We start from the raw sequence: 14,856 nt of genomic DNA on the forward strand, positions 1-14,856 counted from the left end.
CATGTTATGCGTTTGTAAGCTTGACTACTAGTTCTGTATTCAGTTTTGGAAGGAATTAGAGTTAATGAGGTGTTATTTTTTATTTTTTATTTCTCATAATTCACATAGATTGCTAGCAGCTTTTCTTGAGGGTTTCATATCCTTACAGCAAATTGCATACGATAATGACTTTTCTTGTACTTATGAATGTAGTGTAACAAATTTTTGCCCCAAATTAAAAATTGGTAAAATTGGAGAAAAACAGGAAAATGCACTTATAGCATCAGTGGCATTTACTGTTTTAATTAACAAGGAAAACAACAGACGTCAGTAGGGGGTTTGCACTAGTAATAACTTATTAACTGTGAGAAGTTAAATAAATTAAAGTTATTGAATGCAAAAAATTACTTCATCCTCAGTTGCTGCTCAGTTGTTGCTCAAACCATTGGACACAACTGAGAGTTAACATTTCTGTCTGCTTTGAGGTCACTACCGCTTAATGTGTGCTTACTGATTATCAGGCAGACTTTAGCTTTCTGATTAGTTTTAGTTGAGGTAAGAGAAACCTCATGTTTTACTGTTTAAGGGAACATTTTCTGAATTCTAACCTTTTAACCACTGGTGAGTCGCAGAGAGATGATCATTTGGAGCTAACTAACTTGCCTTTAGTGGTTTCAACATTTTAAGTTCCCACATGGATGCGTGATGTTGTCTCACTAGGACAATGGTAAATAAAAGGAAGACGGTCACAAAATCACAAGCAGGAAGAACTGGTATCCCCAAATGTTGCTGCCATTAAAATTCAGTCTATGCTATATGAAACCCATAGGCATCCTTGGTTTAGAGCTTTGAAAGACACAAATGTATGGAGATGCCAAGTCCATTTAGGCACCCAGCTCCTAGAGCATAATTCATAAACTGAAGTTATATGATTAGGCCTCCTGGTCAACACCTGGAGAAGAGAGATCCTCAGGAGTGAGATTTATAAGATGGCAAGTGGGAGAGATGTCAAAGAAAGTGCACTTTTTGAAATTCCATCCCTTTCTGAAACTTATATGCTCAACTCTGAGCCCACAGAGCTTAAGAGGGAAGCTTATGTCATATGGTGATTAATAGGCAGCAGGTTTGCTTGGAGTTAGTCTAAATCCTCCTTCGGGGTGAAAAAAAAGGCTCATTCTTCTCTTTTCACAGAATCACAGAATCACAGAATTGTATAGGTTGGAAAAGACCTTTAAGATTATCGAGTCCAACCGTAAACCTAACACTACCAAGGCCACCACTACACCATGTCCCTAAGCACCACATCTACACGGCTTTTAAATACCTCCAGGGATGGCGACTCAACCACTTCCCTGGGCAGCCTGTTCCAATGCTTGACAACCCTTTCAGTGAAGTAACATTTCCTAATATCCAGTCTAAACCTCCCCTGGCGCAACTTGAGGCCATTTCCTCTTGTCCTATCACTTGTTACCTGGGAGAAGAGACCGACCCCCACCTCTCTACAACCTCCTTTCAGGCAGTTGTAGAGAGCGATAAGGTCTCCCCTCAGCCTCCTTTTCTCCAGGCTGAACAATCCCACCTCCCTCAGCCGCTCCTCATAAGACTTCTGCTCCAGACCCTAAATTGGGTTTTCAAACCCAATCACACTAGTGTTGCAGCCCACCTTCTTATATAATATTCTAGATGTTAAGGTATTGACCCATGAAGGAAGAAGACTTGGTTCGCTTCTCTCCTGAGCCTGAGGTGTACTTCAAACCCACATTGCTTACCCCCCAAAGACAACGCTGTACCCACCAATCCATAGCCTGGTCTCTAAGCTACGTAAGGTAGTCATCCTGTTAAAATTATGCCATTATGTGGGGAAGAATTCTTGTTCATCTATCCATCTTAGTATACTCATCATCTGTTCTTATTCATAATGAAGAAATACATGACAGAAAATGCGTGTTTAACACTAATCATAAACGTGAATTTGTGAAATGGTACAACCTAGCTTGCTTGGTGTAGCCTAAAAAACTGCAATAATGGGAATCTGTGTATTTCCTACTGTCTTTGGCAGTGGCACTTGCCTGGGAGCAAGCCCTTTTGCTCAATTAGAAGAACCACAGTGAATTAGAAATAGAGGGGAACATCTTAAAATTTGACTTGTATATTTTGCTTACATTAAAGGCGTTGAGCAGATTTTTTAGGAGTCAGATTAAGCTAGTGTCCTGGTTTCAGCTGAGGTAGAGTCAATTTTCTTTATAGTGGCTGGTATGGGGCTATGTTTTGGATTTGTGCTGAAGACAGTGTTGATAATACAGAGATGTTTCAGTTGTTGCTGCACCAGTCAAGGACTTTTCAGCTTCCCGTGCTCTGCCAGGTGCAGAAGAAGCTGGGAGGGGGCACAGCCAGGACAGCTGACCCACACTGGCCAAAGGGCTATTCCATACCGTATGGCGTCATGGGCAGTATATAAAGCTGGGGAAGAAGAAGGAAGGGGAGGGATGTTTGGAGTGATGGCGTTTCTCTTCCCAAGTCACCGTTACACGTGGTGGAGCCCTGCTTTCCTGGAGATGGCTGAACACCTGCCTGCCCATGGGAAGCAGTGAATGAATTCCTTGTTTTGCTTTGCTTGCGTGTGCAGCTTTTGCTTTCCCTATTAAACTGTCTTTATCTCAACCCAGGAGTTTTCTCACTTTTGCTCTTCTGATTCTCTCCTCCATCCCACCGGGGGGGAGTGAGCGAGCGGCTGCGTGGTGCTCAGTTGCTGGCTGGGGTTAAACCACGACAGCTAGTTTTGTTGAAGACTTTTCTCAAAGACGATAGTAACCCATTGTGTAATTGGTCCAATTAAACACCAGCTTAAGTTTTCTAGCTTGGCAAAAGCTGGAATTACCAAAATTCCTAACAAGATACTAGAAACCTGTATTCAGGAAGGGGATTATTTAGTTCTTAAAAGAGAAGTTTTGAAATCCTAACAGCACAGAGACAAGAGAGGGCATCTTGTAATTAACGTTGCTCTTTGTACTGCCGGTTCCATGAGATGGTCTTGGTCCCAGTGCTGTCACCAGTTGACAAGTGTCCACGCCACAGTGCGGCACCGCCATAAATGGCATTAATTGGCATTCTTCTTGTGAGGCTTTGCACGGAGGTCGAATGACTCGTGACAATTGAACTACTGTTCCTGTATCTTTAGGGCTTTTCCTGGGGTCACAGGCGAGGCAAGTCGTCTGGGTGGTGTGGGGAAGCTCGAGTCATGTACATGAGCAGGTAAATCCATTGGAAACTTGAGGAATATAAATTTGCTATCATGAGCAGAATATTAACATAACCTGTTTTTCCTGTCTACCAGGTAGCTCCTTGCATGATGGAGTTATAAGAAAAGAAGCTGGAATTCATATTGGACTTCTAAATATAGCAGCACAGTAGTTTAGTGGCAATTAACCGTACAACTTTGTCACGAAAGGAGAATTTAAAAATTTTATCCTAATTTATTACAAATTAGAGGCAAAATATATTAGGGGAGACATTTTATTAGCTTAACTTATTGATTCTTGTTTCAATTGTGGGAGAGTCAGTGAAAACATATTGTGGGTTTGTATGTCTGTTGTATAAAAGATAATTTTTCAGGGAGATTTGTAGGAGGAAAATAAGCGTGATGGGGGTTTTTATTGTTTTTGTCTTCTTTTTGTTAACAGAACAAGCAGTAGGAAATTCCACAGAGGATTAATACTTGCTGAAGAACTTTAAAATACTTGCTGAAGAAGTTTAAATGTGCCTTATATAATATTCATTCACGTTGGCTAGGATATAAGCCTCTTCCCATGGTGTGAACACTGATAAGAAGAATATAAATTAACAGTAAAGGTGTTGCTATCTCTAAACTGCATCCTAAAGGTACATCATGTAGACAGAATAGAAATATGCAAATTTGTTCAGGAATTTGTATTTGGCAGCAGAAACGTGAATCAGAGCAGCTAGCTGTCCTCGAGCTAGACTGGATGAAAATATACTGGCTCTAATCAGTGTTGTCTGCATTATCTATGTACTTTGCATCCAAAAGGTAGGTGTGTCACTGGCAATTTTTAACATCCTAGCTAATAATTTATACATTAGAGAGAATAGTCTGCTTATTTATTAATTCGTCTAACCAGCAGGTGTTTGCAAACACTGAAGGGAACTGGAACGAGTACAAAAAAACGGGGTTAAAACACTGGAATATGGTGTGGATAGTGAAAGTTATATTTGTCAATGAAAATTCGAATATCTATATATAATAGAAAAAGAATTTCAGTTTTGTGAATTAGGTAGACAGCTGGTGCTAATTGTGCAGAGATAATTACAAGAGTTAATTATGTAAGCTGTTAGGAGAAAACTAACTGTTATGATTTATGGGCTTAGGACAGTGGCAAATTACTTAAATTGATAGAGAAAATTGAAGAATGATTATTATCAAGAAAAGGAGTTATATTAAAGACTGAATCGTGCTCAGCAGAACATCTTTGTCCACAATTCTATTGGTGTAATAAGGAAAAAGACCCAGTTTTTTACATAGTACTAGAGAATAAGCACAAATAAGAAAAAAAAAAAAGTAGCTGCTTCTCTGTTTTGTATATGAACGGAGAAGTAGTAGTTTGTTGAAAGTATTTTCGACAGTATTTTGCTTGATAATATCTTGTAGTTGGATTAGGATTACCTAATGAGCCACTGCGGAGAGCCATATCATAAAGTAAGTTTATGGTGTGCAGAGTCGGAATATATAAAGCGAGGTCCCATGTGTTATTGCTCTGGTTCTGGATGGTCAAAGTGAAGAAGGTCACGAACACAGTGTTCAGGTCTGTTCTCTGCTTCATTTTGAGGAAGGAATTGAATCTGATCTTCCCTACAGCCATGCCAGTGCTTTAACCCATAACACAGTCTGTTTCTCTCACAAAGTATTTTGAAAGGTCTCTGTTTCTTCCTGCTGCCAAAGGAAACAAAAAATGAAAACCCAACCCTGAGACAGTAAGGAAAATGAAATTCTTGTTTTCCAGAGAGCTGTAGTGATTTTTTCCTTTGATGAAACAAACTTCTTTTGGAAACAGGAGGATTTTGAAAAACAATGCTGAAGGGGATACCATTAGTATAACCAGTGAGGCAATAAGATAGTGCATTCGACTGGAAGGGTAGCCTTATATCTGGAAGCAAAAGGGCCCTTACGCTAAAATGTCAGGACTGTCTTTTTTCAGGCCATTGAGTGTTTCCAGCAGCTTGGTGATATATGAGTGTATGGGAAGAGAGGAATAACTTGTAGCTGTTCACATTCAAGAAATGCCCCTGGCAAAAACAAGTAATATTTACTTGAAAATAGAGGGGACATAGGGGAGAATAGTGAAATTTCTTGCAAATAATTAACGATCTTTCAGAGAAACCCTTTTACATTGATTTTACATGTTGCAGCCAAACCAAAGTATTTGTGCCCATGGTTTCCATAATGTGCATGTTTGCATAGCCATGTTTGATTCACCTGCTTTGGTTTATTAAAAACAAGCAAACGCATAAATGCTGTCCACCCTCTGAAAAACTCCGATGGCCTCTGTCAATGTTATTTAAAAATCATAAAATCACAGAATCGTAGAATGGTTTGGATGGAAGGGACCTTGAAAGATCATTGCCATGCGTAGGGATATCTTCCATTAGGATCAGGTTGCTCAAAGCCCCGTCCAACCTGATGCTGAATACATCCGATGATGGGGCACCCACAACTTCTCTGATCAACCTGTTCCAGTGTTTCACCACCCTCATCGTAAAAAAAATTCTTCCTTGTATCTAATCTAAGTCTACCCTCTTTAGTTTAAAACCATTGCCCCTTGTCCTATCACTACAGGCCCTGGTAAAAAGTTTCTTTCTGTCTTTCTTATAAGCCCCCTTGAAGTACTGAAAGGCCGCAATAAGGTCTCCTGGAGCCTTCTCTTCTCCAGGCTGAACAACCCCAACTCTCTCAGCCTTTCCTCACAGCAGAGGTGTTCCAGCCCTCTGATCATCTTCATGATCCTCCTCTGGACCCGCTCCAACAGGTCCATGTCTGTCTTGTGCTGAGGACCCCAGAGCTGGACGCAGTACTGCAGGTGAGGTCTCACCAGAGCAAAGTAGAATCACGTCCCTCGACCTGCTGGCTGCACTTTTGATGCAACCCAGGGTAAGATTGGCTTTCTAGGTTGCAAGCGCACATTGCTAGCTCATAGCTAATTTTTCACCTACCAGTGTCCCCAAGTCCTTCTCCGCAGGGCTGCTCTCAATCCTTTCATCACCCAGTCTGTACTGAAAAAAATAATAACAAGGCATCAGGCCTAGGTGAGTGATCAGTGAGAAACCACAAGGATTAGTACTATCATAAAGAAAAAAGTGCATATCAACATGTTCCTCAGAACTTGTCACTATAAGAATATGTTATGGAAAATCTCGAGTAATGCAATTCAAGCAGATATTGAGGAAAGAGAGGGGGGGAAGTATTACAGTTCTTCAGCTTTTGGCCCATGCATTTCAGAGATCTGTAGGGTAGACAGTTTAATTCACAGAGCCAGGAATGTTCTTCTATGAGCTGTAGCTGCTGGCTGGGGATTAATTTGCTGAGTACGTGATCTAGCTCTATCCCCTTTCACTTCTAGCATCCCTGCCCGCACATGACCTCTGCAATAGGGGAATCCATGCTAATAGAATTTTCTGCTTTTAGCAAAGACATCCTCACCTTTCTTTTGTGCTGCTGGAGCTGTGTAAGGAAGACTTAATTCGGGATGGGACTGAACTATTAATTAGTGAAGTTCTGTTTTTCCAACAGAGATCTGTGCTAGAACTGTGTGAAACTTCTTTAATAAAATAAGAGAGCAAGGTTCCCTAGTGTGATCACAAAGCCAGGATCATTATGGGGTTGCCAAATGAGCTTATGGTAATTATCAAGTGATATATTTGATAATTGTACAGAATTTTGGGTGAGGTCTGCATTAATTAGTAACAGAAGCTGATAGAGACATTCTTTCCTTTGTACCAGCACAGGTGGGATAAGATATTTAAAATAAACCAGGTAGCTTTAAAGCCATGCCAGAAAACTGAGCTATATTCTTGTCTTGTCTTTTTGCTTTCGCTTTTTTTTTTTTTTTTTAACACTAATACAGTTAAAGTGTTCTGGGTAGACACTTCTGAAAAACTCAAGCATAGTGTTAATAAGATAACAGGTTATTTTTTTTTTCCTTTTTATCATACAACTTATATTAAGTTATAGGTTGTTGTATGGCTTTTTCAAAAGGGGAAAGTAGCTAATCTGCCATGGGTTTTTCTGTTACTGGTATAAGAACTTTTCCTCTCCCAATACGGCTGACTTTTCTGAAAGGTACTTCTAATTTTTGAAGAGACTGCTGTCTTAGCATTTCAAACTGGTAATTTAAAAGAAGCTGACACAAGGTGGGCAAAATTGCAAGATTCCAGTTTTTATGCGTGGTTTTCTTCCTGTAAGAGCTGTGTACTATGCAGAACCCAACCTGTTAGTGCAAAGGCTGGAATCCAGAATAGCCCTTGCCCAACCCCAGATTAGTGAACGATTCCTCTCCTCGCTTGCTGCCTTTCGGTCGTATGAATCTTCTGCCTGTTGCTGTGCGATGGTTCAACTTCGTTTAGAGAGAAGAAAACCCCACCATTCCAATTAGCACACAGTTCATTGATTACAGTACTTCTTTGGGAAGTGGGAGATCTCCTTTGCATCAGGAGGGTCCAGACTTCTACTTTCCTTTGCTGTTTTTATTAGGCCACCATATTAAAGTTTCCAGAATATTTTAGGAGACCTTAATTAAAATCTGCTTTATAAATGAAAATCGTAATTTTTTCTTTACCTCCAGTTTGAAGCTCTCTTTTTTTCAACTTGTGCCTGTCTTTCTTGAATTGGAGGGCCCAAAACTGGACACAATATTCAAGAGGTGCCAGAACACACTGCTGGCAGCTTGCTGACTGTGAAGATCCCTCAGGTCCCTTGAAGCAGATTTGCTCCCCAGCCAGTCAGTCCCTCCCCTGTCTTATTGCCAGGGGTTCCTCCTTCACTGGTGCAGGACTTTGCGCTTGTCCTTGTTGGCTTTTATAGGGTTCCTCTGAGTGACAGCCCTGCCCTGAAGCATATCGACTGATCCCCCCAGTCCATCATCTGCAACTTGATGAGAGTGCCCTCCATTGCTGGCATCGTGTCATCTCTGTCTCTAACGTGGAGATTAAGTCATGTAAAACTAAATGCGGAGGAACACAATACATGCTCACTATAAAATTCTTTCAGTAGTACAGTAAGTCCATGACCGTTTTCTCTGACTCAATGCGTAAGGAAGATGACCATGAATGTTCACAGAATAAGGTGCTCAGCTTTCTAGGCAGAGCAGTAGCAATTACAGTAGGGATTTCTAGCTCATGGTACAAGACTAGGAAATTGTTGTGTTCTTTGGAAAATATTTACATTTTGGAAAGAAGATATGCACTCTTTGTGTCTGCTCTCAATCCTTTCTTTCCTGCATATGTCACTTCAGCATCCTGAGACTTTCTCGTTCGATCAGAAATTGTAGTTTTCAAAACTTGTAAAAGCTTTTAGACTTTTTGCTGTTCTCATAAGTTCGCATGATCTAGTTTTGATACGCCACTTAATTTTTGGAACTATACATTGGGAGTAGTCCATGTTGGGCTGCATCGTTCTGTTTATGTTTGCTCCTATACTTGCAGTCATTGATAAATTCAGAATGTGGAGTTTTTTTGGAAGGACGTGTATCTATATGTGCAAACTATAATATGCAGCAGAGATTTCAATTTATACTTTTGTGGAAAGTAGCTGAAAGATGCATATGTTAAATTAAATCTGGGTGCAGTGCGTGTTTTCTTTTTCTTTTCTTAAGGAAACTAACATCCAGACTTTGCTTCTAGACTGTCTCTGAAATGAATGAATAGTATGATTTTGATCAAATTAGTTTGGGACCCTGATTCAGCAAAATAATTAGTTTTATCTTTTAAGTTCATTTAAGCGGATGTGATATTGAATAATTTTCCAAGCAGACTGAAGTGTCTGGAATAGAGAAATGAAATTAAATCATAGATAGGAGACGTGATTTGTACAAGGTCAGAGACTGGAGTGACAATGCTGGGACTAGAACAGATGTTTGCTCTCTGCCGTCCTCATCCGCAGAACATGTTACAGCAGGAGATGTTAAAGTGCTCCAGTGGTGCACACTGAAGATTCTATTGCTCTTCCTTTTCTTTGTAGCTTCTATTAAGAAATAGTTTTTCATTAATCTGTATCAGCCTTTTCTTTGATTTTAGAGGTTTTGCAGTTTTTTTTCCTGTGGAATTTGTTGTCACGGAAAAACATGTTACGTCTATCTCAAAGTTCCTAACATTTCAGTTGATTTTTTTTTTTTTAAAATAGTAATATGAAAAATCTAACTGTTTCTGCTGGTGTTTCCTAGCATAGAGTGTAAGAGAAAAAAAAAAATTGTCTGGTCACCAGTCATTTTAATTATTGAACTGGGTTCTATCAGCAAAATCAGGAAATACACTGTCTCCATTTGCTTTTAAATCTGTTTCAAATATTTAGAAACAAGAAAGCAGGCTACTAGGATTTCATATAAGCCCACGAATATTTCCAGATAGGAGCGTCCCCAATATAGCCTAATTATTGTACTAATTTCAGATTACAGAACTAAATTAAAAATAGCTACATACCTGGAAAAAAAAAATATCGAGAATAGTAACCAACTTAGTTTAAGGGGCATTCATTCACATTCTTCTTATTGTATTCAATGGCATTTCAATATATGTAAAACTGGTGTGAGAGTGCAGTTAAACTCAAGATTTGTCCTTCATTTTTATGTGAATGTTCTTACCTGTGTGTGCCAGGTCACCTCTTTGTAAGCAAAATAAAATAATAAAAAAACCCCAACAGACTAGCATCTGACTGCTGTTGTTGAGAAAGTAGTGAGATGTTGCTATTCATGTATTTCATCTTTATAGATCTCCATTGTTTAAAATTTATAAGCCTTTGCTTCAAATTTACAAGTCATTGAGGTACGTTGGCAAGCAATGTCTCTAGCACCATTTGTGAGCTTGTGCTCTCTTGCTAGCACATGTCCTGTATGATTTCATGATTATATTTGAATCTGAGCTTTTGACATGCTAGAGATTTTGTGGGTTTTGGGGTTTTTTTTGTGTGTGTGTTTGTTTTTTTAATGCTAGAAACAAAACAAAATAAATAAGAAAAACAGCAGCAAAACTTTTAGGAGGGAATTGGGATCAAGACGAATACACCAGCATTTCCTTTTGAAAAAGGGTATTTACTTTGGGGATGCTGTTTGCTACACGTCTGTTATCCGAAGTGGTAGCAAAAGTCTCCGTCTTCTGCGGCAATTAGGAATTCCCTATGCGTTGTGCTACTTCTGGACTCGCAGCAGCTCAGTGCGTTAGCAAAGGTTGTTTGCCAGCGCTGGTTCCTCTTCATCTCTAGGACCTCGGTTCATCGAGGAGGCATGTCCATCTGCTCTACACAGACTGAGTCTTTACTGAGAAGATTTTGAGCACTGGTGGACACCTTTGAGTGATTTTTCTGTATTTCTGCATATTAGTCAGCACAGGACAAAGCAATTGTCCTATTTTTAAAAGGTGTTAAACAAAACGTTATTAAATATTTTAATTTATAATTATTTCCATATATTTTGGGAAGTTCCGATAAACTTTTCTTACTGTTTTATGGCGGTTTAGAATTGCTTGCATTTCTGTAGGTGTCCATAATTAGATACCAATGTACTAGGAAGAGCACTATTTAAAGCTGAAACAAATATTGGCTGTGAGCATACTTTCTTTAAAAACAAACCACTCTCAGCTTTCCTCCTCCCCCCAAGAAGGGTTCCTTTATCTTTTTTAAATGGATATAGATATATTTTATTTTTCTCTTTCTGTTGTAAAAGTATACTATTAAGTTATTTTGAAAATTCCTTAGTGTTATTACAGGTATGGAGAAAAAAAGCTCCCAATATATGGGCCAAAATAGATCAATATTTATCTCTCACTTCTTGATTTAATTGCACCTGTGATGTGGCCTTGCAGGCACCTCAGAGCTTGCTGCATAAGGTGCCCGTCTCCGAACTAGTCCCTTCTTGGGAATTCGGCAAACCACTCTCCATAGTCTGGGTTACAGACACCTGCAGTTCACTCTGCCTGTGTTAGAAAATCTGAATTTTGTGTTCATCTTTACGCTTTCTTGCAAAAAAATGATAGCAATAACTGATGACCAGCCAGCCCCCATTAAACAAAACACACACAATTAAAATTAACGTTTGTTCAACCAATTACTATTTTTCCTTTGCATATTACATGCTTACCCATTCAAGAAATGGATTTTTGCAGGACTTGCCTCATACTTATCAGTTTTAGGAGGAAGGCCTCTCTTGTCACTCAGCGCAGTTGGTGTAAAATAATCAGCTGTCGTGGTTTAACCCCAGCCAGCAACTGAGCCCCACGCAGCCGCTCGCTCGCTCTCCTCCGGTGGGATGGAGAGAGAATCAGAAGAGCAAAAGTGAGAACACTCCTGGGTTGAGATAAAAACAGTTTAATAGGGAAAGCAAAAGCTGCACACGCAAGCAAAGCAAAGCAAGGAATTCCTTCACTGCTTCCCATGGGCAGGCAGGTGTTCAGCCATCTCCAGGAAAGCAGGGCTCCGTCACGCGTAACGGTGACTTGAGAAGACAAACGCCATCACTCTGAATGTCCCCCCCTTCCTTCTTCTTCCCCGGCTTTATATGCTGAGCATGACGCCATATGGTATGGAATAGCCCTTTGGCCAGTTTGGGTCAGCTGTCCTGGCTGTGCCCCCTCCCAGCTTCTTCTGCCCCTGGCAGAGCACGGGAAGCTGAAAAGTCCTTGACTAGTGCAGCAACAACTGAAACATCTCTGTGTTATCAACACTGTCTTCAGCACAAATCCAAAACATAGCCCCATACCAGCCACTATAAAGAAAATTAACTCTATCTCAGCTGAAACCAGGACATCAGCATATTTACTTTTCTGTCTAAGTACGTTTTATTTAACATTGCCTGGAGATCATTGTTGTGTTATGAGGGCTGTACGTAACCTGCTTTGTTGGTTCTGCTGAGACCATTGTTGTACTAGTCAATCCAACGTGTAGCAACATTTTGTTAAAGAACATACACACACACTATATATATATATATATCTCCATATAAAAATACATATTTATATATACCACCACCATTTCAGAGATTATCATGGTAAAATATTTATTCAGGATTTATTTCACTTAATTTAGCAATCTAAGACCTAGTTAAGGTCTTAGAGACCTATTGTTCTCAATCTGATTTTCTGGGTACCCTTCCTCGTCAATGATATCTCATTGATATCTGTAGGCACAGATTTATCGTATTCTACGACAGCTGTGGTCCCTATTCCCATTCATTGACTGCATTAGTTCAGTACTTGTAGGTGACCTTACAACAGATGGGTATTTTTTTTTGTAGGTCAAGTTGGGTGAAAAAAATCCCGCCTGGTAGTTGAATCGTGCGCAGAAGGAACAGTCTTGCAGACTTACAATCCAGTAACAGTGCTTTTGATGATTTTTAATGGGAAACTAAAATTTTAGGGTACCAAAAGAAGTCTGCAATCCAACTAATTTCTGTGTCTTCATAGGACTTCAGCAGTTCTTCTGCCAGCTGCAACTTCTTTGTGTTTGTGCTATTTCGAGCATTTTTTTTTACCTATAGACCCCTGCATCTGTCTAATAGAGATCTATGAAATAGTCTGTTTTGACTTAAGTTATTGACCACCTTTTCTTTACTTCAGCTCTTTTTCTTCTCTGTACTATCTGAACTATTCTGGCAGTCTAGTTCTAGTTTGTTCGCTAAATCCAAATAATTAACATTCTGACATTATTCTACATTATTCTGACATTATTCTCTTCATCTTTGGGTCTCCTATGTGAATTTCAGCATCTCCTTAAAAAATTATATTGCCTGCTGTATGTGAAAGCTTTTCGTAGTCATCCTGATGATGTGCTGGACAAATCCATTCAATTTGCTGAACCTGAGTTAGGTTCCAGAGGCAGCCTAGTTTGTTTATTTATAAAATTCTAAAATCCTTAAAGAGACCATGATCAACCACAAGAAGATCTTCAGGAAATTTCATGAAGAATAATTTCAAGAGCAAACTAATAAAGAAAATATTATTTTTAAATATAAATAGTGGAAAAAAACCACGCGATGGAAGAATATTACCTTCCTGTAGCCAGGCAGACTCCTTCCTGAAAGCAAGCTCTGGAATACGTTTTTTTCACCCAATACATCCATGCATATGCTTGTGGTGTTTTCAAGCCCTGATCATCTCTTTTTTTTTTTTTTTTCTTCTTCCATAGTTTATAGTTTTTAGATGTGATTTGAAAAAAAAACCCTAGCTCAAAGAGCAAAAAACCGTAGCACAAACAGCACGACACAAGGCTCTTTGGTCACAACCGTACCAAACACCTTGCCATGCTCCTTGTCATAGGGATGGGCTGGCAGTGAATTTTTTATACTTCGTTTTGAAAGCTTTTCCTTTGTAGTGCGCTGTCTTTATTGCAAAGAGTTTTATTTTCTTACAGTAAATTTCTGGGTTAGCACACCGATACGTCACTTCAACTGCCCTGGTTTGTATGCTGGTTAGGGTGAATTGCAGCCCTGAGCATTATGGATCCATTGCTATTTTTTCATGCATTTAACACCTAATGATATCCGATTCAGTACTCCTGTTTTACAGAAAGGCAGCCTTTTACTGCTGGAGTGATATAAGATATTTTTGGTCCAGCAAAAGGCTGTAGTATACACTGTGCTGTATTGTTAAGCTTTGTGGGTGACGTTTCTAATCAGTTTATCGACGGCTCAATAAGGAATTCCTTTAGGAGATTCTACAAACATGGAAGCAGATTTTCTTTCTTTTTAAATACTGGGGAGAAAATGAGATCATTTCACTGTCTGCTGTTGCCAGTATATTATAAATATACTGGAGCAATACTAAACTGCGTAGTTTTAACCTGTATAATCTTTGCAGCAGGAGCTATTTGTTCCTTAACATCTGGAAAACAGCCACAATGTTTTTGTCACCACTTGAATGTAACTGACAGGACTTATCTCAAGGGACGATTGCTTTTTGAATGGTTTCTGACCCATTATGTGTTAGGTTTTCATTTTATTGGCTTATTCATTTTTTTTAAAATGCAAAACAATGACAAAAATGATGCTTTAGCACCAATGCCCTTCCATACCTCTTATCTTTCTCCTTCACTCCTTGACTGCGATTTGCTTAGCCCAGACTAAATAGACGTTAAAAGACGTTAAAAAACCTTTTTTGAGGTATGTGCTGCCATGCTTTGGATTTTAAACTTTAAATGCTATTCATTCAATACATGTGACCATTACATCGTTTCAAGGGTAAAGAAAATAGCGGGGGTATTGAATTAGGTGGCCATCTATTGTGCTCGTAGTAGTTGAAGAATCCTTCAAACTGACAAAACCTTGTTTTTCTTTCCCAAAGGTAACAACGCTTGTTAACACAAGCAATAAGGGACCATCTGGCAAAAAGAAAGGGCGCTCTAAGAAGGCTCACGTGTTGGCTGCTTCGGTAGAGCAGGCCACTCAAAACTTTTTGGAAAAAGGAGATCAAATTGCGAAAGAGAGCCAGGATCTCAAGGAGGAATTGGTTGCTGCTGTAGAGGATGTACGCAAACAAGGTATGTGGAACAAAATGCTTAACTGGCTAAAACTCTTCTATTTGATGCTTTTCAAGATTTCTTCCAAAACAAGTGTATCAGCTGCTCTGATAATGTAATTAAAACCGTGTCCTATGTTACATTATATCTGT

General features: G+C 39.4%; 1 protein-coding gene across 2 annotated transcripts in view; it reads left to right on the plus strand.

Moving 5' to 3' along the window:
• The window catches only part of CTNNA2 (catenin alpha 2), a 534,072-nt gene that overhangs the window by 94,174 nt on the left and 425,042 nt on the right, over positions 1–14,856 (plus strand). For both annotated transcript variants that reach the window (XM_075499501.1, XM_075499502.1), the window contains exon 3: positions 14,530–14,725. In XM_075499501.1, coding sequence (XP_075355616.1) covers positions 14,530–14,725 — 196 coding nt within the window. The remainder of the gene's footprint in view (positions 1–14,529; positions 14,726–14,856) is intronic.

The sequence above is a fragment of the Mycteria americana genome, chromosome 4, assembly GCF_035582795.1.
Source record: "Mycteria americana isolate JAX WOST 10 ecotype Jacksonville Zoo and Gardens chromosome 4, USCA_MyAme_1.0, whole genome shotgun sequence".
NCBI classification, from domain to species: domain Eukaryota; kingdom Metazoa; phylum Chordata; class Aves; order Ciconiiformes; family Ciconiidae; genus Mycteria; species Mycteria americana.